Source organism: Phocoena sinus, chromosome 12 (genome assembly GCF_008692025.1).
Source record: "Phocoena sinus isolate mPhoSin1 chromosome 12, mPhoSin1.pri, whole genome shotgun sequence".
In the NCBI taxonomy this organism is placed as follows: Eukaryota; Metazoa; Chordata; class Mammalia; order Artiodactyla; family Phocoenidae; genus Phocoena; species Phocoena sinus.
The window spans coordinates 14,450,078-14,477,084 of NC_045774.1; the positions used below are offsets into that span (position 1 = coordinate 14,450,078).

General features: G+C 42.2%; 1 protein-coding gene across 1 annotated transcript in view; it reads right to left on the reverse strand.

Moving 5' to 3' along the window:
* Positions 1-14,719: 14,719 nt before the first annotated feature.
* Positions 14,720-27,007, reverse strand: part of CCDC170 (coiled-coil domain containing 170) — a 91,255-nt gene continuing 78,967 nt past the window's right edge. Inside the window, 2 exon segments of the mRNA XM_032650985.1 lie at positions 14,720-15,632; positions 17,708-17,944. Coding sequence (XP_032506876.1) covers positions 15,432-15,632; positions 17,708-17,944 — 438 coding nt within the window. The 3' untranslated portion in view covers positions 14,720-15,431.

Consider the following 27,007-nt stretch of genomic DNA (forward strand, 5'->3'; position numbering starts at 1 on the left):
ACTAGAGAAAGCCCTCGCACAGAAATGAAGACCCAACATAGCCAAAAAAAAATTAATTAATTAATTAAATTCTTTTTTTTTATGTTCATTCAAAATTGATTGTTTTATCTATTCCATCCTAGTCATGGATTAAATGTATTTTCCCCAGAAGATTTATAATCTTCTCCAATGTCCAAATCACTCAAGTCATTTCATCTAAATGCAATGAAAAAAAGGGATTCAGCAAGGGAAGCTGAGTCACTGAGACACAGCAGTGTTTGGTATATGTACTTCGGTTGGCCCATGTAGAAAGAGTCAGTCACATGTCACATCTACTCAGCAGCCACAGAGCAAACAGGCTCTCAACCCTTCAAATACAATAACATTCAATACTATTTGGTCAAGTTCTTAGAGCTCTCCAAAATAACCTGAGTCCTTACCCTACTCTTCTTACTAACCACATGTTTTGGAAAAACACCATTAGGGTGCAACTGGCATTGATATTTTCCAAATAAAACATTTATTTCTGAAAATATAAATTGTCTTATTTTTCTGTTGTAAACACTGGTTTTGTTGGCGAATGGAAATGTGAGTAGCAATTATTGTGGTGAGGCAGTTGGAGTGTCTGTGGGGTTTTTTCGTATTTCCACAGGCCCAAGGCCACAGTGATGGCTTTCCCATCAGACCTGAGTCCTGGCAACTCCCTCAGGTGCCTTCTGATGGACTTCTTGGCAACAGGACATAAGCCCACAATGTAGATGTGCTACTCGGAGCTCTTTGAAAACGCTTCTCTTTCTCCACAGCTGTCCATTTGCCATCGGGATTTTAGTATTCGGGCTGCATTTTTATTACCATAGGTTTCATAAGAGGTGACGTTCCGCAGTATTATGCAGACACGACAGAGGATGCGCCAATCTTCTATTGCCGCATCGCAAACCAACCCCGAAAAGTCAATGGCCCAAAACAATACTGATTTATTAATCTCAGGATTCTGTGGGTTCTGTTCATGACTGGACTCCCCCAGGTGTTTGCACTCAGCTGGAAAACTGGCTCAAGGTTAGGCTCACCCAGAACACTGGGGTGGCTGGGCCTCTGTCCCCGTGGGGTCTTAGAATCTCTCTCCAAGAAGACTAGCTGAGTCTGGTCTCTCTTGCATAGCGTCTGGGTTTCAAGAGGGTAAGTCCCAATATGCGAGTGTTTATCAAACCTCTAGTTATATTACGCCCACTGACGTCCCATTGTCCAAAGCAAGTCACAGAGCCAAGCCCGGAGTCATTGTGGAGTGGGGAGGGATTAGACAAGGGCATCAACACCAAGAGGCATGATTCACTAGTGGCCATCCGTGTAACAGTCCACCCAGAGGGAGGAAAAAAATCAGTCTTTGATGATAGTGATTTACTCTAGGAACAGAGGTATTCAATATGAAAACATGATGACTGGACCTCGTAAGGGCTTAATAGTAATAATAATTTAATTAATATAATAATAATTAATATATACATAGACAATTATGCTATACCAGACATTGGACTGAACATTTTGTGCTATTATTTAACTTAACTCATAGCAACTGTAGAAGATTTGGTACCATTGTGAGTCCTCATTTTACAGAGGAGAGAACCGATGCCCAAGTATGGAAGCAAACAGTAAAAGGTAGGGGTCAGATGAGAGTCCAGTGAGCACAACGCCACATCTACGTTCTTAATCCCCATGGTATCAGACTTCTAAGCAAACGGTACAGGAGTCCCCACGACGGTGGCAGTAGCACGTCTTTTAAAAATAACCTTTAACATTCAGTTGAAGTCAATCGTCCTAACTCCCTAACCGGTGAGTCCGAGTGAGCTCCTGTCCACACAAAGATCTCTGCTGAGCAGACACCTTTCTTTCTTGGCCGCGCCCCTAGACTTCCGGGTCACCGGCTAATCCGCATACACAGATAAAGTTCCCACTCTCCTTCAGGACAGGGCACAGCCTGGCCAGGCCTCCACCTCCAGGGCCTGGCAATAGGCTCCTCCTTGGAGGCGGCAGAAGAACGCAGGAGGAATAACACTGGTTAGACCACCCGGCGCCCAGGGGAGCCACCTGACACTAGTCCCTTAACCTCCTTTAGACCGTTTCTTCAGCTTTAAAGTGAGGCTAGTAACAGTGTCTGCCTCAGAGAGTTTAAGAGAAGATTAAATTAGATAAAGCTTACAAAGCAGTCTCTAGTGCATAAATAAATGGTTACTATTGGTGGTAAGATTAAGTGCTTTTCAGAACTTTTTTGCAACTCATCACATATGCTGAGAGGAGTGTCCAAGGGGCTTTATCATCTCTGCGGAGGACCTTCTAAGGACTATCAACAGAGCCACGTAGACCATACGTTAGCTTACTTATAAGAAACAATCAAAGAAAAGTTTTAAATAAGCTACTTGACTTAGCTGGGGGGGAAAAAAAAGAGCAGTGTGATTCTCAAAAGTATGTGGATCACGTCTCCCAAAGTCATATATTATATATCCTCTTGGTTTATATGTCAGCTCAACCTCTGTACTGAGGGTAATAAAAATTAAATTGCATCGGTGAAGAATCACATTGAAATGTCCTGTTTTTAATCTAGTATTTTACTTAATTTTATGCATTTTTTCTAAAAGAGGAAAAATTCAAAAACAAATACTGAGTTAAGAGTCCAATGTTTCAAGAGGCATAAACACTTTGTAGACGTTCTCCCCATGTTTTACCAGCTTAGCATTCCTCACACTGCTGCAACCAGACACAACTAAACTCCCATATATATGGCAGGCCGTTGTATTAAGTTACAGAATGGAGGTACCTAGGGAAGTCTTTTAGGTTACTTACAAATTCTTCCAATTAGTTGCTTTAAACGTTATCACAAGCAAAAGGAAAGCATGAAAGATATGACACTAAAATAATGCCAGCAAATTATCTTCACAATTCCAAATTGCTTGTAGATATCATTGCCCTATAAAAAGCAAAGTGTGTCTTAGAAAGCTTTTGGATAAAATGGGCAGCTCAAGTACCCATTAGAATGTCTCTTTTTCTAAAACATGAAAATTTCAGTCTTCCTAATAAAGTCTGTTTTGAGTATTTTCTCACTTATACTCACCTTGAACAAATAATGAAAGCAACAGAGACATTCTGGTACAGTAAAAAAAGCAAGAGCTGTACGTCGGCCAGAACTGAGTGCAAATTCCACATTCTTCTACTTGCTGGTTTAACGACCTTGGGTGAGCCCCTCGTAATCACTTTAACCCTCTTTCCCCTCACCTGTAAAAATGAGAATCACAGTTCCTCCTTTAAGGACTGTTGTGAGGATTATAGGAGTTAGTGTAGATGAAAATCCTTGGCACACTGGCACAGAATAGGCATTTTTTAAATGTTTATTTTTTCTGTCTTCTCAATAGACTTTTCTTTTTTCAAACCAATTACCTTCAAACCTACACTGCATTAGAAAAAAGTCCATATTGAAAGCCTTAATCATTGGCAAATGTAAGCTTTGACCTAAAAGCTCTACATTAAGGGATTAAATTCTTTACAAACCTTACCAGTGAAATTAACAATCACCTTCCATACATGGGGCAGGTGAGCTACTCATACACTGCATGTTCAATATGCGCCGTCACACTCTTAGAATGAATCATCAGATTTTACACCTACTTGCATAACCAGGAACTTAATTAAAGCCAACTAATATTTTTTAGGAGTATAACAGTTGATTCACAGCTGCATTTGCCGTCAAGCCTGCCTTGCGAGCTTCATCCCTCCTCTACTAACAATTATAAGGTCCCAATCACTCTTTTTCTCTGTTTTCCCAGGTAAATGTCAATCAGGTCATTAAGCACACAGAGCTATTACAATGCACCCATTTTCAAGAGGAGAAACTGCTGTCCCAAGGACTAGAACCCGCTCTCCTGATTCTCAATCCACTGTACACTGTTAAGTCTTTTCTGTGAGCAGCCTTAAATCCTTTTTGTTAATTCAGGGGAGGGAACAGAGTAGAGTAGACATTGTGGATTGGCACTCAATATCCATTTCCCCTTCTTGTGGTGCAGTATTTTTCAAACTGCCAGTTGCCATCCATTAGTCACGAAGTCAACTTGGTGGGTCAAGACCAGCATTTCTTTCTTTTTTTTTTTTAATTAATTAATTAATTTATTTATTTTTGGCTGTGTTGGATCTTCGCTGCTGCGCATGGGCTTTTCTCTAGTTGCAGCGAGCAGGGGCTACTCTTCATCGCGGTGCGCAGGCTTCTCATTGCGGTGGCTTCTCTTGTTGTGGAGCACGGGCTCTAGGAGTGCGGGCTTCAGTAGTCATGGCTCGCGGGCTCTAGAGCACAGGCTCAGTAGTTGTGGCGCATGGGCTTAGTTGCATGTGGGATCTTCCCGGACCAGGGCTCGAACCCGTGTCCCCTGCATTGGCAGACAGATTCTTAACCTCTGCACCACCAGGAAAGTCCCAAGATCAGCATTTCTTAATGGAGTGGAGTAGCCTAGATTAGCATAGAATTGCACAGCATAGACTAGGATAGAAGCCATCATGGGGCATCACATTGTCTTGTGAATCTTTTATTTCAGTTAGACGTGACTGTGACTGCGGGTGTGTGTGAGTCAAATGAATTTTACAGTAGAGTATGTCTTAAAGTTTGAAACACATTGTTCTGGTATGCTTTTCTGTACCTCTGACATTGGGAAGCTAAGTACTCTTGTTTCCTAGAATCCTTTGAGAAAAGATTCCAGGTATAATTTGTGTTTGGCCAGTCAGAGGCCCAAGGGTGCAATTTGGAAGACGGCAGTGGTCACACCTCTACTGCCACAGCTATTTTTCTTAGTAAGCATGTCACGGACACTTTGCGTCTTCTGGGGCTTCATTAGCAGAGGTCCCACCATACGGTCATAAGATCCCTGGGTACCAAGAGGCAAGACGCAAGGCATCCATTTCCTGGCCCAGACGGCAGCAGTGGCAGTGAGGTTCTGGAGTTAGCAGCAGTAGGCGAGCCACTCTGAAAACCTGAAAACGGTGGCTTCCAGAACTTGATGATATCGATGAGATTCTGGATCCACTGGCTTCCTGGTTGCAGAAGTAGCAGCAGCTGTCTTGGTGGTTTAGTTCTGTAATGGGCCTCTGGAAATTGCTATGGAAAGTTCAACTTCAAGTCTGTTCCTCCAGCCTTCACATGATTCTACAATCCACTTAAGACCGTGTAATACATCCCTTCTTGCTTAAGCTACTTGGAATACCGTCTATTCCGTACCCTGTTGAAACTGATAGGAAATGGAAAAAAAATAAAATATTTTTTTGATATTCAACATTATACTGGAATCTAGTTATGAGTCTCTATAGAGAATTCTGGAAAGGAGCAGAAAAATCAAGTAATTTGTGAGTTATAGATATTTTCAGTTTTGTTTTGTTGTTTTGTGTTTTTCAGGTCTTATATCACCAAGTGATCAATAGTTGTTGACTGACTGATTGATAAAAACCACATGTTGGAAAACACCTACATTGTACTTTCATAACTAGTTGCAAGGAGAATGAACGAATCTGTCTTAAGTCAGGCTTCCTGGAAAGACTCTGAGATGGGAATGTGGATGCAGGGAGTTTGTTGAATTGCACGTTCAGAACAAAACCTGTAAGAAAATAAGAAAGCGGAACTGGGCAGAGGAAGCAGCTGCACTGTGATGCAGTCACAACAAAGACCTTGGCTGATCTTATTGGGGGAGGGAGGAATTCTGAATCTGAGGTGATCCTTCAGAGTGGTCCTGTATTGAGGGCAGAAGACCAGGTATTTGTAGTCCCTCATTGATCAGTCACTGGATTCAATGCCTGGGAAGGGTCTGAGACCCAGGGTGAGGTATCCCTTCAGCCAAGGGCGAGTCCTTGCAAGGGACTCAGCTGTGGGTTTTCAGGAGCCGGTAGCTCTGGGCAGCTGGAGGATGAGTGCTTCAGTCCTGAAGGGGGCACGTAGGTAGTGAACCACAGCACCTGCTCAGAAGCCAGAGAAGTTTCAGCAAGTCCTGCAGCTTCCTCCGTGCCTTGTAAATACATTCAGTCCAGTCCATACAGGAAAACAGGAAAGGTATGTTTTCAGTATATAAGTGACTTTCAGCATGACTGTAACAATAAAATCTATTTTCCGCTTAGCAATACATCCAGCTAAGCATGTTTTTCAAATAGAATTTGTGAGTCTGGAGCCAGAGAGCATGAGTGTAAGCTTTGTCCCCCATCTTCTGTTTCCAGATCAACAGTGGATATGATCGCTCCACTTTTGTTTATGGGCCATTACCACTTTGAGGAGTAGAATTTTTTTATGCCATCCTCTACCCTACTTTCTGCTAGGTCAAGAATTAACCACAAGGCAATTTTATGAAAAGGAAAACTCATGGGACCAGGATTCAGGGAGCCTCCCTCTTTCTCTCTCTCTCTCCTCTCTCCCTCTCATTTCCTAGGAATAACCATACCTGCCCCATTGTATAGATCAAAACAAAGGAGTGTACATGAAAATAGTGTGGTAAGAATTACATCTGTAAGCTCTTTTTTTTTATTGAAGTATAGTTGATGTACAATGTTTCAGGTGTATAGAAAAGTGATTCAGATATATATATTCTTTTTCAGATTCTTTTTCATTGTAGGTTATTACAAGATTCTGAATATAATTCCTTGTGCTACACAATTGGTTCTTTATTTTATATATAGTAATGTGTATCTGTTAATCCCAAATTCCCAATTTATACCTCCCTCCACCTTCCCCTTTGGTAACTATGAGTTTGTTTTCTATGCCTGTGAGTCTATAAGCTTTTATCATTAACAGTCATCTGCCCACTTTAAAATTACTCATACAAATCATCATGCAGTAAGAACCAATCCAATCATCATACAGTTTATGTTTTGGGACATAAAGAGAGGAAGAGCCAGCCCCCTTCAATATTCAAACTCCATTCCATTGGCTGATTCACTCACACATTCAACAAATGCTCATTGAGCATCAACTATGGGCTAAACACTAGATGCACAGGGAACAAGCCTGTAGGAGGCAACATGGCTGAAAGTGAACACTGTGGACCTAGAAGTAAGAGTAGCCCAGCTTTCAGTTCCAGCTTATGTGGCTATAACCTTCACTTCTCTGAGTCTTGGTGTTTCTTTGCCCATGAAAAGGGATAGAACCATAAGGGATTGTTGTAAATAAATGCTGGTAGAGTTACGCACAAGACACCATGGAAACCCATAGGTGGGTGACCTAAACTAGACTCAGAATAGCAGGGATGGCCATTCTGACCGGTGTGAGATGATATCTCATTGTAGTTTTGATTTGCATTTCTCTAATGATTAATGATGTTGAGCATTCTTTCATGTGTTTGTTGGCAATCTGTATATCTTCTTTGGAGAAATGTCTATTCAAAAAATCTAGAAACAATAAATGCTGGAGAGGGTGTGGAGAAAAGGGAACACTCTTGCACTGTTGGTGGGAATGTAAATTGATACAGCCACTATGGAGAACAGTATGGAGGTTCCTTTAAAAACTAAAAATAGAACTACCATACAACCCAGCAATCCCACTACTGGGCATATACCCTGAGAAAACCATAATTCAAAAAGAGTCATGTACCAAAATGTTCATTGCAGCTCTATTTACGATAGCCAGGACATGGAAGCAACCTAAGTGTCCATCATCGAATGAATGGATAAAGAAGATGTGGCACATATATACAATCGAATATTACTCAGCCATAAAAAGAAATGAAATTGAGATATTTGTTGTGAGGTGGATGGACCTAGAGTCTGTCATACAGAGTGAAGTAAGTCAGAAAGAGAAAAACAAATACCGTATGCTAACACATATATATGCAATCTAAGAGAGAAAACAAAAAGTCATGAAGAACCTAGGGGTAAGACGGGAATAAAGACACAGACCTACTAGAGAATGGACTTGAGGATATGGGTAGGGGGAAGGGTAAGCTGTGACAAAGCAAGAGGCATGGACATATATACACTACTAAACGTAAGGTAGATGGCTGGTGGGAAGCAGCCGCATAGCACAGGGAGATCAGCTCGGTGGTTTGTGACCACCTAGAGGGGTGGGATACGGAGGGTGGGAGGGAGGGAGACACAAGAGGGAAGAGATATGGGAACATATGTGTATGTATAACTGATTCACTTTGTTATAAAGCAGAAACTAACACACCATTGTAAAGCAATTATGCTCCAATAAAGATGTTAAAAAAAAAAGAAGAATAGCAGGGAAAACTCTTTGGTGAGGGTAATATCCAAACAGAGACCCTAGAATGAGCAGGAATCAGTCAAGTGTGGGAAGGAAAGACAGTCCAAAAGGTCAGCAGTTGCAAAGCCCTGGAGCGAAGAAAACACTGGGGAGACTGCAAACATTGTTTTGTAGGAAGTATAGCATCCATAGAGAAGAAGGCGAGGAAGACAGCCCCGTGTGCTGTGCCAGCAAGGCTGGCCGCTATCCAGAGAGCAGCGAGAACAGTTGATGGGCATAAAGCAAGGAGTCATGGGATCCTATTTGTATTTTTTTAAGTGATCACTCTGACTACAATGGAGAAGGGAGAGGACAGTCCCTCATGCCAGGAACATTAAAGCAGAGACTGAGTGAGTTAGAGATAATGGTGTGTAACCCACTGTGGTGTTAATGGTGTATAATGGTGTATAGTGGTGTTAATGGTATATAATGGATAGATGAGGGAGAAGGCGGGTGGTGGAACAGACAGGATTTAATCACATTCACTGAGCTCTTGTAACACCCATGTTCCAAGCTATGCACCTTGTATACGTCAACTCACTGAATCGTTACAAGGACTGTATGAGGAAAATGCTCTTGCTGTTTCTGTTATAGTCCTGAAGCACCAGTGTTCAGAAAGGTTAACCAAGTAGCCCAAGTCCCTCGCGAGAGCCTGTATTTGAACCCCAGTCTAGTTTGCTCATACCCTCTGTGTGCCTCCTCCACACCATACTGCTGCAGAGACTGCTGTACAGATCAGGACAAAGGTCTCACGTAGAGCAAGAAAAGCTGGCATCATTACCACACAGATGATCATTAAAGCCATGAGAACAGGAGGAACTGGTTAGCAATGTTTACAGGCACTGAGTATTCCCTGTGTTCCAGGATATTTTCTAAAAGCTTATCATTATTTAATCCTTACAGCAACCTTATAAGAGAGTGTGTTAGTTTCCTAGGACTTCATTAACGAAGTTCCACAAACTGAGTGGCTTCAACAACAGAAATTTATCATCTCACAGTTCTGGAGGCCAGAAGCGTGAAACCAAGGTATTGGCAGGATTGGTTCTTTCAGAGGGTTGTGAGAAACAAGCTGTTCCATGCCTCTCTCCCAGCTTCTGGCGTTTTGCTGGCAACGTGCGGCATCTTCAGCTTTAGCTACATCCCCCCAGTCTCCGCCTTCATCTTCACAGGGTGTTTTACCTGTGTGTGTGTGTGTCTTTCTCTGTGTCCAAATTTTCCCTTTTTTATAAGGACACCTGACATACTGGACTAAGGCCCACCCTAATCACCTCATCTTAATTTGATCATCTATCTGCAAAGACCCTATTTCCAAATGAGATCACATTCATAGGGTACTGAGAGTTAGGACTTTAATGTCTTGGTGGGGGTGGGGGGACACAATTCAACCCATAACGGGTAGATATTTTACGTCTATTTTACAGATGAGGAACCTGAGGCGCAGGGAGATAAGTAACTTGCCTGAAGTCAACGGCTAACGCACTGGAGAGTGTATGAAGTATGGGAAAAAGGGACTAAGACAGACCCCAATGGAACACTTAAAACATCCAAGAGACAGACATGAGACCCCACTTCTGTGACCACAGTAGATGGACCAGAAATGGGTGTCTGATCCAAAGAAAACCTATCTACAGGCTTGTCGCTGCTGGCCTGCAAGGTGACATGGTATAAAAGTGTTGCTCGCACTGAAGAGTGATGGATTAAGCTAACCAAGTTCTCCTTCCGGAGGCAAAACACAGAGAGACAGAGCAAGAGCCGTTAATGGTGGGAGCAGAAATGGGATGTACAGAAAAGCCAGGAAGTACTAGAGAACATAAAGAAGAGGAAGCCCAGGATAAGCAGAAGCAGATGCTAAAGGTAGAGAGAAGAGTGGAGAGCTGACCATGGTATCGGCAGAAGCAGTAGAAGCAGAGGCAGGGAGAAGTTGAATCATCACGGCATCAAAGGACACCGGCATTCATGGGATGGGTAAGAGAATCCAGCCATGGCAGCTGCACGGTACCCTGAGACTGGCACTCTAGTTCCTGGACTAACAACTTGTTCCAGCTTATGGGATGTGTGACTGATCATTGGGTTCTGACTGTGAGGTCAAGATTCCCACCCACAATTATACCCACACTTATCCTTACACAAATCTCTCATTTCAATTTTGTGTCTGATAACCTTAAAATAATCTAACTCAAGCGCCCAGAGAGGCAGGAGAAAAAGGAGTTGAATGTCACAGTATGGGAGTTAAAAGAAGAGAATGTTTCACGAAGGAAATGGTCAATTGAATCAAACGTTACAGAAAGATCAAGTAAGACGAGCACTTTAAAAGGAACAGAGATTTGCTAACAAAAATGTGAGAGCTGGGTAAGTGGAGAGAGAAGCCAGGTTGCCATGGATGATGGCATGAATGGGAGGTAAGACCAGAGAGTCAGCAATACAAACCCTACTTTCAAGTGGTTCTACTGTGAAGAGAGAGAAAAATAAGGCTCTAAGTTGTGGAGTACAAGGAGTGATATTTTTTAAGATGAAAGAGATCTGAGCATATTTAAAGACTGATGGAAATAAGCCACTAATGAAGGCAAGGTTGAAGACAGCTGAGAGAAGAAAACAACTAATAGAACTAAGATGCAAGAGGCCAGGTAGAGGGAATAACCCAAGACAGGAGGAGAGAAGGAGGCAACAAAGGGCGGGCACACGTATGAGGCTATGTTAGGATCAGATATTAAAGGTGTTTCCTGTAATGGCTTCTATTTTCTGGGTGAAATAGAAAATGAGATTATCTGCTGACAGTGAAGAAGGAAAAGACAAGGTAAGAGCCTCGAGGGAATGGAGAATATTTGCAGCAGTCATTTTGGAGAATGGCAGTGAGATCTAACCAGGAAAACGGTGAAGGATTACCAATTAGTACAAAGGGCTCAAGTGAAATCAAAGGCCGTGGATTTGGCATACCAGTTAGCTGTGCTTTCATGTGATTTCCTCCAGTCTCCTTCAGTGGGGCAGGAAAAGCAGCAAAAACATTGGTAGTTGGGATTAATTCCAAGTTGAGGACAGAAGGGCAAGGGAACAAGAAGTTTAAGGTGTTAGGAAGAGAATGACTGAGGAAATATGTCGGCTGGCTCCAGAGGGAGTGAAGACGAGCAGGTCTAGTAGGGAGAAAATATGAGGACCAAGGTATCTCAAAGAACAGTTATTTGGGAGTAAGAGATAGAGTTCTGTGATAATAAGAGGCTATGGAGCATTTAAGATTTCAGAGGTGGAGAAGTTCTAGGTGATTCGAAGACCCTGAATCTGGCCATGTGTAATAGATGTGTGTTGTCTGTCCGTCCAGCTTCTCTTTCTTTGGGGAACTTTCCCTCTGTTACTACATGTGGTTCTGGTTGAACAGATTATTCTGGAGCCTCACCCCATCCCACCCTCACTGCAGGGGTTGGCATAGGATGCAAGCCAGTGAGTTCATCCTTCTGGCTAGAGTGATTGGCTCAGGGGTATGTGACCAAGAAGAGATGATTAAACTATGCTGAGATTTCTTCCATGAATGTTAGAGGCAGAGAATCTCTCTTTCTCAGCTCAGTTCCTCACTTGTAAAGACTTTGTAATTGCTTATGACCATCTTTCTTGGCAACATAGAGAAATCATCTCCAGAAGGAGCGAGTCCAATACACAAAGACAAGCAAACCAAGCAGAGACAAAGATGAATAAAAGCAAAAAGGATCCAGAAAACAATGTTGAATCCCTGGATCTAGCCATGCTGAAGTTAGTCTACCCCTGAATCTTTCAACTGAGCATCCCCAAATCTCTTCGCTTAAGGTAGCCTGCATTGGATTACTAGAAACTCCAGTCCAGGAGTTGGGTGGCTGAAACCAAAGGAGGCAAAGGTATGAGAGCTGAAAGAACAAGAAACTAAAGATAAAATGTTGCATGGGTTTGCCTTATAGGCATGAAAGTCACCTAAGATGAAGGTAGTACTTGATGAGAGTGGAGAAGACACCTCTGGACCATTTCAACAGTCTTACATAGGAAGAATAGACAGGATGTTAGTGAATTAACTGCAGTAAGGACTGGAAGAAAGTTATGTATTAGTTAGCGCGAGCCTCAAAAGAATGGTGGCTCTTATACAAAGGTGAAGGAATAGCAGCATGGAAGCTGCAGAGGGGAAAGAGAGGCATGCAGACCCCACTTGCTGGGAAGAAGCTAAGTGGGGTGTACAATAAAGTGGGTAAGATCGCTACTGTGTAAAGTGGGCAGAGCCTTCCCAGTCAAAGAACTGTGAAACGCTTCCCCAGTGAAAATTAGACTTCATTTTCTAAGTCCTAATTGTTACAATATCAATAATATAGACATTCTTTAAAACTTGCAGCCCACAGCCCCTTGACCTTGAATCACTCGCTGTTCATCTATAAGATAAAGTAAAACTGGAAATGTAGATGGATCAAGTTAAATTTTTTCTAATTGAGATATTCTAAGCACACATTCAAATGTCTCACACAATGATCAGAATAAGAACCTCAGCAGCAATTATTACTCAAGTGATTTGGTAGAAGAGTTAATGTTAAAGATTTTAAAACTCTATTTAGAAGATCACATCACACTAATGCATTTCATTGGACAACATGAAATATACATGGATATTACAGAAGAACAAAATCTAACACAAAAATGTGAAGCTGGCCTGCCACCTCTGGAATGAAAGCCACAGAGGGAAAGCCGACAACCAACTGGCACGTCAACAGGAAGGGAAACGGCTTTATTAAGGGATTCTCAATTTGTCCAAATGACAAATAGTTAATGCGCATATGGACATATATACACAGATAGAATTTACCTTTCTTATCCCACATAGCCTTTCCACCAGAAGTTCCTAAGGACTATATTCAAACACTTTAAATATTTCTATATGTATTAAAGATGGTTGTATCTATGCTTGAGCTATATTTTGGAAATATTATATAAATGCATATTTAGATAAATGGAATGTAATTTTGTGTAATAAGGAGAAAGTACAGGACTAACCATTTTTAGTATGGACCATTTTTAATCTCTTATATGAATCTGGAAATACAATTAATGATAAGTCAAAATGGAAAAAAAATATTATGACAGTGTATGTTTGCTTGTTTGTTTGTTTGTTTTGCAGTACGCGGGCCTCTCACTGTTGCGGCCTCTCCCGTTGCGGAGCACAGGCTCCGGACGCGCAGGCTCAGCGGCCATGGCTTACAGGCCCAGCCGCTCCGCGGCGTGTGGGATCTTCCCGGACCGGGGCACGAACCCGCGTCCCCTGCATCAGCAGGCGGACTCTCAACCACTGCGCCACCAGGGAAGCCCCGGTGTATGTTTTTAAAGTGATGTTGTTAAAAAGCATCTTTGAAGAGTGTCAAAAATAAATTTACAAAGAAAATAAATGAAGTTCATCAAAGACTGTATTTGGAAAATGAAAACAGAGAGAATGCACAAAAACAATCTCCCCCACCGCTGGTCCCGCCCGCCCACCCTGACCCCATCAACGACGGCTTTCTGTGGCCTGGACGGAGCAGAGTCACTCAGCAGTTCTATCCCCCAGAGACCCGAGGAGCGAAGCCGCCTCCTCCCCTCCAGGTGAATGTGGGTCTGGAGCAGCAGCCACTGCATCTTTGGAGCATGTGGAGGGATCTCCAGAGACCACAGACCTTCCCTTGGGAGAATACGTGGCTACCTCCCCTACTGTAGACCTCATTCATGTCCTAAGTCAGGGATGTGCAGTAGCAAAATGCACACGACAGAGAAAGCCAGGCAGAGACGACCCATCCCCCAGCGGAGACCCTTGGTCACTCTCCCTCTACGTCAGCTGTCATCCAAACTGTGTCAAACTCACCTCCTTTCTTGTAGAGTTTTCATTTTCTCTTAATGCTTGGGTGTAATCTATTTTTTCCTTCTCCTTTAAATTAGACACTAATGCTCTTTTAAGGGAATATAAATTTTTTTTCTTATGGCATCAATAGAAATAAGACAATAACCCAAAAGAGAAACAGGTTTTCCTTGGGAAGTTAAGAATATGGTTTCCTGAAAAATATTCGTGAAATAGAAATTTAAAAGGAAGACAGAAAATGATAGAAATTCACTATAAAATCTCAATCCTGAAAAAGTATCCCTGCTGGCTGTCAGGACATCTGATACATTGGTGAATAAACTGTGTACAATTTCTTCATCTTACCAGTATTTCATGTTAAAGCTTTCATTTTCAAAGTACTGAGCTCGGCTCTGTTCAAACATTAATGATTACCACCAAATACGATCTGGTAGCAACATTTATTTGAAAGAGGACCATTTTATAGGACCTCAGATCTATGTATGTTTCATCCACATAATTAGGTGTATGGCTTTTTTTTTTTTTTTTTTTTTTTGCGGTACGCGGGCCTCTCACTGTTGTGGCCTCTCCCATTGCAGAGCACAGGCTCCGGACGCGCAGGCTCAGCGGCCATGGCTCACGGGCCCAGCCGCTCTGCCGCATGTGGGATCTTCCCGGACCGGGGCACGAACCTGCGTCCCCTGCATCGGCAGGCATACTCTCAACCACTGCGCCACCAGGGAAGCCCGTGTATGGCTTTTTAAAGAAATCATGTGGGTTACACTCATAAATCTCAGTCACTTTTGGACTTCAATCCTTGATTGTACAGATGTTTTCCTTCCTTTGTGATGAAGGCAATTTCCACCAGAATCGCAGGAATTTCAGGAGAAACAGTAGGACTGTGAAATAACAGAGAAGGTGCAGTCTTTGATACTGAGCCGACCTGGTGTTCATTCTGGTTCTGTCACTAACTAACTACAATCATAGGTAGGTAACCAAGATTACCTCTCAAGCCCCAGAGAGGTTGTAAAGTAAAAACATTAAAGTTTCTCCACATGGTTATTATGAGAATTAAATTGGGTAGTAGAACTCCTGACTCATAATAGAAACCCCATAATTGTTATTTCCCTACCGTCATTTCCCATTCTAGATACACAATCTAGTGAAATTCATCTGGGTCCCAAAGTGCTAGCAAATAAAATAATAGGTGATTTTAGTGCCAAACATTTACCTAAGGCTTGCACCTTTGAGATCTTTTTTTGCCCATGATCAATTCTTGCTCTATCATCAAAGTATACGATATTCACACACTGATCAAACTTCAAAGGTTTGGGGAATTTGTGAAATTGAGAACTCTGTCCTATCTCTCATCTCCACCTCCCTCAAGAGATATGGTGTTCAATGAAGAAGTTGTAAGTGGCCTTGTGGGTGTCCATCTTGCCTTGTGGTCACATCTTTGAGGCAGGCACAGGTGACAAAGTGATGCTGGTGTGAATGGATCAGTCTTTCAAGACATTTGATGATTTCATAGTCAGGAAGAGCGAGACTGGTCATGTTCAAGGCCAGCATCTGAGAAACCACCTCCCTGAAGTCCACCAGCTGCAATGTCAAACAGAACCACAATGATTGAGAGAACAAAATGTATCAACACAGCTAGACCAAATGCAACCCAAACATCCTGTGGAAAACCCAGGTTTGCATGAGCTAGGCAAATTACTTACTCTCATTACTCTCTGATTAATTCTCTCATTTATGGAAGAAGGAGGGGAAGGAGAAGAGGAAGAGGAAGAGGAAGAAGAAGGAGAGAAGAAGGAGGAGGAGGAGGAGGAGGAGAGAAGAAGAAGAAGAAGAAGAAGAAGAAGAAGAAGAAGAAGAAGAAGAAGAAGAAGAAGAAGAAGGAGAAGAAGGAGAAGAAGAAGAAGAAGAGGAAGAAGAAGAAGAAGGGGAAGAAGAAGAAGGAAGAGGAGGAGGGTGGGGGAGGGGAGGGGGAGGAGGAGAAGGAGAAGAAGAAGAAGAAGAAGAAGAGGAAGAAGAAGAAGAGGAAGAAGAAGAAGAGGAAGAAGGAGAAGAAGAAGAAGGCTACCTGCTAAATTACCTCTCAAGACACTAACCTTCAGCAATTTCATAACCACTTTTCTGATGAGCCAATTAATATGGTATCGGCTACCAAATCAAGAAGCCCGGTTCAGCAACTATGAATGAGATTCTGGCCTTGATAAGATTTCATTTTCCCACTTCCAGGGTGAATGACTAAGCATATCTTTTTCCCAGGGCTGTTCTGAAATTTGGATCAAATGAAACGATGACTGTGTATGTGTTCTGCCTACTAGGAAATGCTCTACAATTGTTGGTGTGGTTGTGTCTCTTGTGTTATAAGCATTTATGCACTGGGATGTTAACTGGGCAATGAACCTCTTAAACAAAAGGAAGAACAAATGGCAAAAAAAAAAGTATGAGCTGATGAAAACAGAGGACTTCTAAGCGTTGATCAAATCACATCACACAGATTGCCACCTCACAGTCCACAACACTGGACTCTCTGGGACAATTATTTGTCCAACACAAAAGGAAAAATGAGAGTTGTGGAGCTAGAGAAAATGGACAAAATGTGCCTTATACCCCTTCAAATTCTCATTGACTGGTTGCTGTGATTCTAGGTAAAAGCAGAAGCAGATCAACTAGAGATGGCCAGACAACCCCTCTCCAGAGGTACCTTCCATTTTAGAAAAGGTGTGATCCAATCCGAAGGCAGATGTTTCCTCCAGGAGAAGTGCCTTCCACACATCCTCATCTTGTGCTCATTCACTTACCAGCACCCTTCCCATGCTGAACCCAACTCGGGAAACAGAACACTCTTTCCAGCCTAGTCTCCCTGATGAAAAAGTTTTCCCCAAACTTTTCCACCCTTTTGAATATGGCCAATGCTCTTAATTGATGAGAGGTTTCCTCTGAGACCACTCACTCTTAGAGCTTGGCCTTCCTCAACTCGGCCTGACACATGAGCCAAAGCAGAGGCAGCCAAAGAGAAAAAATATCCTCGGATCAGAGCCCACTCTGTGCCCTTCTGAGCTGCAGAAAGAGACTGAGATAAAAGCCAAAAGCAGGGGTCAGGCTGCCCAGGACATGTTTTTTTATGCCTGACCTCCTGATGGGCTCACCAGATAAAACTCCTCCTTGCAACCAGTGGGCGCATGAGTTCTGTTTTATGGTTTACATCTGGGCTTGGTCGGCCATCAGGTCTGGGTGCCACTGTTTGAGAATTGGGATTGTTTCCTGCAATTGATCTCTGCTGGAGATAAAATTTCCCTCCTGAGGCTGCAGCCCTGGATAACGTTAGAAGATCTGGGATAACGCAAACTTCAGAGGCAATCAGCAAATATAATAAAAACCTCTTCACAACCAGAACCTGGCTTTTCACAGGCTTTCCATGGCTTCAATAAGAATGTCTTTTTCTTTGCTACAGTTCACGCCATGAAAATGTGAATTGTTTTTCTTAGTGGAGTAAATCATAATCGTTCTTTTAATGCCAAAAAGATGGTAGAAGACAGATAGATACGTTAGAATGATATAGAAAGCTTGATAAATTGGTTATGAAGAAATATATGAATAATTATCAAGCTTTTGAATTGCCCCATCTTTCCTAAATCAGGTTTCACTGACAGATTTCTACCCACCTGCTTTTCTCTCTCTTCTGCTTCTTCCAGTGATTGTTTTAATGTCTTCATTTCACTGGTTACCACTTCTAGCATGTTCCTGGCCCTCTCTTTACTCTCCTTAGCCCCATGCTCTGTAGTCTCCAATTCTGATTTGACAGACAGTAGCTTTTTCTCAGCATTCTCCTTCATCTTTTCCAGTTTGTCTCTGGATTTATTTAGGTCTTCAATAGCTTTGGTCTGTTCCAAAGTTTTAATCTAAGCAGTCAAAGAGAATGCTGATAATTTCTTCTGCATTTATTTAGGAAAATTGTATGAACAAGACAAATCAGAAGTCAGTGGGGACTTCCTGGTGGCACAGTGGTTGGGAGTCCGCCTGCCAACGCAGGGGACACGGGTTAGATCCCTGCTCCGGGAAGATCCCACATGTCGCGGAGCAACAGGGCTCGTGTGCCACAACAACTGAGCCTGCGCTCTAGAGCCCCCGAGCCACAACTACTGAAGCCGTGCACCTAGAGCCCATGCTCCGCAACAAGAGAGGCCACCGCAGTGAGAGGCCCGCCCGCGCGCTCCAGCAAAGAGTGGCTCCCGCTCGCCGCAACTAGAGAAAGCCCGCGCGCAGCAACGAAGACCCAACACAGCCAAAAATAATAAAATAAATAATAAAAAATTTTAGGTCAATGAAATTCATTTAACAACTCCTTTCATGAATGAAGAATGGAATCCAACCCAGTTATACAGACTCTGCTAGGCATACAGACTGGACGAACATGTCTTAAAGCAGTTATAATTTATGAGCAAATATTAGAGTATCATTATGTGGAAGATTGATGAGATGAAATGGTAGATAGCATGATTCAGGGGTTAAATATTAAAACAAAGTCTGTGGTACTCACACATAGACTCTACCGAGCTCCACAGAGAAAGCAACTTGCACTTTTTACCCCTGCCAAGGGGTCATCCCTGGTATACAAACATTAGAAAGAGCAAAATGTCTCCTCATTTGGTGATTTACCACAAGGAAGCCCCACTTAAAATCTCCATGGCAAGTCATCAGTGCTGTGAGGGAAATTAGCAGTTTTTCTGAAAAAAAAGTCTTCTGACTTTACCAATGAGTATATGGGAACTGGGAGGTGGCCACAGCATTCACTGCAGGCAGGAGGCAAGGGTGGTACCTCTCTCTCAGAAGCTATCCCAGGATCTTAAAGCCAAAACAGAGCATCCTCAAGTATGAGGCACACTTGCTTTATTAGTTTAGTATTTAAAATTATACCAGATCTGCCGACAAAAAGAATTTGAGTCAAAGGAATGAAGCTCTGATACATACTATAGCATGGATGAACTGTGAAGACATCCCTATAAGTGAAACAAGCCAGACACAAAAAGACAAATATTGTATAATTCCACTTCTGTGAGTTACCTGGCGTAGGCTAATTCGTAGAGCTAGAATGTGGAATAGGAGTTACCAGGAGCTGAGGGAATGGGGAGCTCTTGTTTAATGGGCACAGAATTTCAGTTTAAGATGATGACAAAGTTCTGGAAATGGATGGTGGTACTGGTTGCACAACAGTGCGAATGTACTTAATGCCACTGAACTGTACATGTAAAAATGGTTAAAAATGGTAAAATTTTATGTTCTGTATATTGTACCACCGTTTTTTTTAAAAAAAGAATTTGAGGTAGTTTTACATAATTAGGCACAAAATTTTTTAACTGACCATTCAAAATAAATATGAATGAGCTCCCACTCACTTATCCACCAGATGACTATAACCAAAAAGATAGGCAGTAACAAGTGTTGGTGAAGAAGCGGGGAAATTGGAACCCTCCTATACTGCTGGTGAGAATGCAAAATGGTGTGACTGCTGTGAATAACAGTTGGCCAGTTTTCAAATTGTAAACATAGAGTTGACTTATGACCCAGCAATTCCACTCCAAAGTGCATATATGCATGAGAACTAAAAACTTACGTCCACACAAAACCTTCACAAGAATGTTCGTAGCAGCACTATTCATAATCACCAAGAAGTGAAGACAGCCTACATGTCCGTCAATGGACGAGTAGATACTATATCCATGCAGTAGAGTATGAGTCAGCAATAAAAAGGAACGTAGTACCGATACATGTGACAACGTGGATGAACCTTGAAAACACTGTGTTAGGGGAAGTAACTCAGTCACAAAAGACCGCTTATTATATGATTCCATTTATATGAGAGATCCAGAAAAGGCCAGGGGTTGGTGGGAGTAGAAAATGGGGAGTAACTGTTCCCCGTTTCTTTTTCAAGTAATGAAAATGTTCTGAAATTAGATAGCAGTGATGTTTATAAAACTCTGTGAATATACTAAAAATACTGAATTGTATGCTTTTAAAAGGGTAAGTTTCATTATATGTGAATTTATCTTGATCAAGTTGTTATTGGAAAGTACATTTACAAAGAAGCCTTTAAATGCATCAGAAGAAATTACTTTGAAATAAAGAAGTACACGTGGGATGGACAAAGCGCCAATACCAGCAGAGCTCTGAATTGAGTTCGGAGCCTCCTAACAGTTCAGACAAGGCCTACAGGCATATTCTCAAAGAAAAAGCATAAATTTGTGTTTTAATTTTGTTGAAAATCGTTTAAAGGTTACATCTGAAAGTAATAAAAAGATACCAAATAATGAGCGTTTGCTGATTTCTCCCTTCCCCTTTCATTTTATCCCTTCTTTCCTAAGAAAGAAAGACGCTTTCTTGCTGCATCTACTCCCATCCTGTTGTTCCCAGGGCAAATCTGAGTAACGGGGAGAGTGTTGGGGAAGAAGAAAGTCTGAGAGACTAAATTGATCTACCCGATAAAAAGCTGAGAGAGGAGTGGGAAGAAAGAGTCTCTGTCAACTAGGCTGCAGGAAGTGTTTCTGGAAGAAATTTGGGATGATGGAAGAGGGACTTGTGAGGAGATATAGGTGTCATGCAGCAAGGAAACAAGAGAGGGAGAAAACAATGGAAAAGACGCTTTAAAATATTGCTACTCTTGATGAATGAAATCCTCCTTTGCTTTTCTTTTTTCCTTTTTGTTTTGAGTAACAATAATAAAGCAACATTAGCATTTAGTTTCTGGACTGCTGATTATTTATTGATGAAGGATTCTGAGATTGTTGCAATTTACCCAGACTACATTTGGAGGCTACTGTCAGAGATTAAAATCTTGACAGAGTCTCGGGGTTAGAGCTCATCTTCATGGAGACTGAGCTCCAGAATTATGGCGTAAGGAGCACAAGCTGACCTGACCTAAACTCTGAAGGGTCCTCCAACACTTCTGGAAAGTCAGAGGAATGGTAGACTATTCTAAGATTGGAAGTATGACATGATATGGAGGAAAGGTGCCTGCTTGGGATATGGATGTCCAGAGGAAAATCAGATTTATACTGTCTGGGTAATGTCACTAAACTGAGAAAGCTTGAGTCAAATACCTAAACTGGAAACTTGTTTTTACCTACTATCACACACACAGATTCTTAAGAAATTAAATTCCTTCCCAGGCAGAGAGGAAGTCAATGGCAGACACTCTTGGACAAGTTCAAAACTTTTGAACTGGCTCCATGCAGGAGAGAGGAAATCTCTCGGGAAACTGACAGCTGCTCGCAATCCAGAAGGTATAAGAACAACTGCTGTAGCTTGGGAAATATGCAGGAAATAAAATGCCAGTAACAGCTGGGGGAAGGGATTCTGAGTCAGCTTTTACGTCAATGAACCAGCACCAGTAGGGCAAGCACTTGAGACAAGGAAATGGTGCCCACGAAGTGCAGGTCTGCAGATGCCGACCTTGGAGATCATTCATGGATTCCAAGTTATCAAAACCCATATTTGAACGTGGACTGTATATTAGTACGAGTATATTCGAATATTATCCCAATGTAGATTCCTGAGTGTAACGACTGCACTGTGGTCACACAGAAGAATTCTCTTGTTCTTAAGATATACCGGGTAAGTATTTAGGGATGAAGTGTCATGATGTCTGCAACTTACTCTCAAATGGTTCCTCTCTCTGTATCTCTCTGTCTCTCTGTCTCTCTCATTAGGCAAAATATAACAGTAAGTAAAATGTTAACAATCTACATGAAAAGTAAAAGAATGTCTGTTATGCTATTCTTGCAACTATTCTATAGATTTGAAATTTTTCAAAATAAAAAATTGAGAAGGGAGCTTTCCCATGAGTGATCAATACATGTATAATGCATCCTATCAGTAAAAAGTTCTGAATATATATGTACATTTATTTATAAATTATATGAACAAGTGCTCTAAATAATATATTGTGTAGATTTTCAAATATTTTACAAATAGGGGACATTAGATGAGCGAAATCAATATCAATTTTAAAACAAGGTTATCTCCCTTTAAAACATAAAGATTCCCTTCACATGCCAATTATCTCAGTGCCGCAGAGAAAACGTGGGGCAAAGCAAGAAGTTTCTGGGATTGCTATGTTGCATTATAAACCTTACATTAACAGAAGAGGAGATACATTCAGCCTTTCTACTCAGATTGCAAAAACATTTACAGTGGGCCATCTACCAAAGGAGATGGAACATAGCTTGGAGAGTTAGAAGCACATAAATCAAGTCCTAATGAGAAAAATTTATAGCCAAGAATTTCTCAAAAATGTGAGACTTTATCACAATCCTGAGGGCTGCCTGAATTCTTGTTGTCAGGGAGAAAGTAATGGACTCCAAGCCAAGCCACCAGGACCGAACTGGGAGCCAGCGGTAGGAAGTAGGCCTCAGCCTCCTAAGTCAAATCCAGCAAATGAGACTGCTGGGAGGATGGGGGGACGGGGGGTGGGGAAAGGGGGTCAAGGCAAATGGGTTTCTTAATCCAACTACGGGAGCTTATCAGATCCAGCCCAGAGTTCAGTGAGAGACTGTGCCCACAATTTTTTCCCAGTGGGACAGAGATGGTCATAAACAAGACTGATGTGCCACTCAGACCCCAGCGAGGATGGACCAGCTTCCGAGTCTGCTTCACTTTCAGTGAATACCATATCTGGCATCTGCCCCCTTGAGGGAAAGCATTTCAAAACTGGTGAACAATTCTCTCGTGTTATAAGGGCCAAAGACCCTGAAAGAGAAGGTGATTCAACGTAAAATCGGACCTGTTGAATCTGCCAGAGGATCTGAATTCTCCACCTGGAGGGTTTTTAGGAGATCGCACTGAAAATAGGACCCTGCGGGAGCCAGGCACTGCAAGAGGGCTCTCTAAAGGGGGTGGGACAGCAGCGGGGGAGGGTCGCCCAATGATACCTTGCCCCTCCTCAAAGAACCACAGAGATTTCACTAGGAGGGAACCATAGCAGAAATCAAAGGAAGATGCTCCACTCTGCAGGCTGAGCACACCCCAAACCCCTCCGCAGCACCAAGGAGGTTCTTTCTCACAGGTTCTGCTTGATGTACACATTCAAAGTGGGGCAAGTTCAGGGCAATTCAAGGTCAATGGATCTACGTAATCAGAGCTGAGTTCAAGATGGTAGGTTTGGGGAAAATAGTATAAAGAAAGGCCGCAACTGGCCAGACTGGAGAAAGTTCTGGAGTGTGGGAGGAGCATGGGAAGCAGCTACCTTATGTGGGAGATTATCAAGAAAGTGAGAAAGCAGAAGAGAGCTTTGCTGGTGGCTGAAGAATGTTACCCTCTTTGGGTGTTTCCTTGAGAGACTACAAGGAAGATAATAATGGCTTTCCACTAGTTTTTGGTTGTCTGACTACCAGTCTTTGGCCACAGCTCCCTACTAAGATTGAGCCACATGTACAGGGCTGAAAGCTCCCACCAAATATCTATTCTTCCTTTTTTTATTACTTCCCAGAATAAAGACCCATTTCTAGGCTGACTTCATCTAAGTGAGCCCCAGGGACTAAGTTACAGCCAACGAAGACTAAGAAGTGTTGTATTGTTCCTGGAAAGTGGCATACAGGATGTCCTTCCACCTTTCCTTCGGCCTGGTGCCTGGAATGAGGCAGCAGCTAGCTTGCACTGAGAGGTGGCATTGAGGAGGAAAGTTATTGCTGGATGGTGAACGAGAAAGAGAGAACAAGCCAGGATCAGCGATGAACATGAAGCTATCCTACTAAACGTGGAATGACCACGTCCGTGCTTCTTTGCAGTGAGAAACACATAAACATCTTTCCTGACCAAGCCACTGTTATTGTGTGTTTTCAATCTACTCAGCTGAAACTATTCATAACCCATGCCGGATACAAAGCAACTAGCGTTGCTTTGGGCAGATCCATAGAAACAGAAAGTAGATTACTGGTTTATGGAGTTTGGGAAGGATGAATATGGAGGTTTTCTGTTTTTGTTTTTGTTTTGGGAGGTGAGGGGATGATGGACATGTTCCAGAATTAGGAACGGTGATGGCTGCACAACCTTGTCAATATATTAAAAACTACTCAATTGTGTACTTTAAAGAGTGAATTTCGGGAGTTCCCTGGTGGCCTCGTGGTTAGGATTCCGGGCTTTCACTGCCATGGCCTGGGTTCAATCCCTGGTTGTGGAACTGAGATCCTGCAAACCAAGCGGCACAGCCAAAAAAAAAAAAAAGTGAATTTTATAGCATGTGAATTATATCTCAGTTTTTAAACGAAAACACATAGAAATGTGTCCAAATTATTACTTCGTATCAACCCTCTCTAAATGGTGAAATTAATGCCTAATTTAGGTAAGAGTGCCCCCACCAACCCCACAAAAGACATGTTCTACCCAGAACCTCGGAATGTAGTCTTATTTGCAATTTGCAGGTGTAATTAAGATAAGAAGCTTGGGGCTTCCATTGTGGTGCAGTGGTTAAGATCTTCCTGCCAATGCAGGGCGACATGGGTTCGAGCCCTGGTCCAGGAAGATCCCACGTGCCACGGAGAAACTAAGCCCGTGAGCCACAACTACGGAGCCTGCGCTCTAGAGCCCGCGAGCCATAGCTACTGAGCCCGCAAGCCACAACTACTGAAGCCCGTGTGCCTAGAGCCCCGTGCTCCACAACAAGAGAAGCCACCGCAATGAGAAGCCCGCGCACCGCAACCAAGAATAGCCCCCACTCGCCGCAACTAGAGAAAACCCGCGCACAGCAACGAAGACTCAACGCAGCCAAAATAAATTAATTAATTAAGTAAATTTTTTTAAAAAAGATAAGAAGCTCAAGGTGAGATCATCCTGGATTAGGGTGGGCCCCAGATCCAATAATGAGTATTCATATAAGATACAGAAAAGGAGAGACATACAGAAGGAAAGGTGACATCAAAATGGAGACAGAGATCAGAATTATGCAGTGGTATGCCAAGGACTGTAGTCAGCAACCAGAAGCCAGGAGAAAGGCATGGAATGGTTCCCCTCAGATGCTCCAAAAAGAACCAACCCTAGCAACACCTTGACTTCAGACTTCTGGACTCCAGAATTGTGAGGAGAATAAATTTCTGTTGTATTAAGCCACTCTATTCGTGGTACATGGTTACAGCAGCCCTAGGAAACTAACACAAGAAGGCCATTTTTGCTAACGTCAGAAATACTGCTTTATGGATAGTAAAATTAACACAGGGACAAGCATAGGTGATGTACAAAGATGGAGAATTGATACCATCAGTCTGTCTTGAATACGTCTCAAGTAAAACAATAAAAAGCTGTTTTGTAGTTGAAATCTTATAAATTCATGAAGTTAGCATTTACTGTATTAGTTAGCATTGGTGTCATTTACTGTATTAGTAAGTTATAGAGATCCCTATTCCTTACTGGCAGGCAGACTTTGCACTCTACTTAAATGTTTAGGGGCTGAGTGATTGCTGAGTCAGTCAAATCCAGTCTCTTCTATACCTTACCTGTAGAAATATGTGCATCTCTTTATGCAAAATAAAACAACAAATAAACACACAAGCCAACTTTATTTACTTTCCTGTCTCTCCTTCCCTTTCATCCAAGTATTCCAGAAGACTGGGCCGCCATCTTTGTTTCTACTTCTCTGTCATTTCTCAGCCTACTGAAACTTGGCTTTTTGTCAGAGCCTTCACTCACTACCACCATGATCTGCTATTATACACGCTCAAGCCTTAGATGTCCCAAGGCCAAGTGTAGCAAACAGTCATTCGGTCTTCATCTCACGGCTGCCCTTGACGCTGCTGATCACAGCCTTATTCTGGAGTCCCTTTGCTCTCCTCATATCTCTGTTTCTTTTTAGTCTCTTTCCTGACAATTTCACTCATCTTCTTGAAATTCCCCAGTGGCTCCCCAGGACCCTGATGAAAAGTCCAAGCATCCTAGCGTGACACACGAGGCCCCATGTGAGCTGGCCCTGTGCCCTGTCCGCTGCCCAGTTTCTTCTCCCAGTGCTCCAAACCCCGGAAATTATCACGGTGTTAGCAGCAGCCAATCAGCGCTTCTATTCACCTGCTTACTGCATTTAATTATCACTCATTTTCATTCTCTTCTCCAATCTGTCTATATTTGTTATTCCCATTCTACCTCCACAAGGTTTACCTGTCCACATGTCACCTATATGATCCATTTTCTTCTTCAACTTAGCCACCTTTTTAACTTAAAGGAATTTAATGATTTTAAAGGGAATTTTATATGATTTCAACAGAATGTGCCACAAATGGGAGATGACAATAAAACAAACACTGTATTAACAATAAAATAAAACGGTATCAGTAGGCAGTACCGCTGGGACTGAGCACTGAGCATAAGGCGTGTTCTTCGTTTAAAATATATACCAGCAACAGAAAAACACACAGCAGATGAAGGAGCAAGATAAAAACCCACCAGACCTAACAAATGAAGAGGAAATAGGCAATCTACCTGAAAAAGAATTCAGAATAATGATAGTAAGGATGATCCGAAATCTTGGAAGTAGAATGGACAAAATGCAAGAAACAGTTAACAAGGACCTACAAGAACTAAAGATGAAACAAGCAACGATGAACAATGCAATAAATGAAATTAAAACCACTCTAGATAGGATCAATAGCAGAATAACTGAGGCAGAAGAACGGATAAGTGACCTGGAAGATAAAGTAGTGGAAATAACTACTGCAGAGCAGAATAAAGAAAAAAGAATGAAAAGAACTGAGGACAGTCTCAGAGCCCTCTGGGACAACATGAAACGCACCAACATTTGAATTATAGGGGTTCCAGAAGAAGAAGAAAGAAAGAAAGGGACTGAGAAAATATTTGAAGAGATTATAGTTGAAAACTTCCCTAATATGGGAAAGGAAATAGTTAATCAAGTCCAGGAAGCACAGAGAGTCCCATACAGGATAATACAAGGAGAAACACGCCAAGACACATATTAATCAAACTGTCAA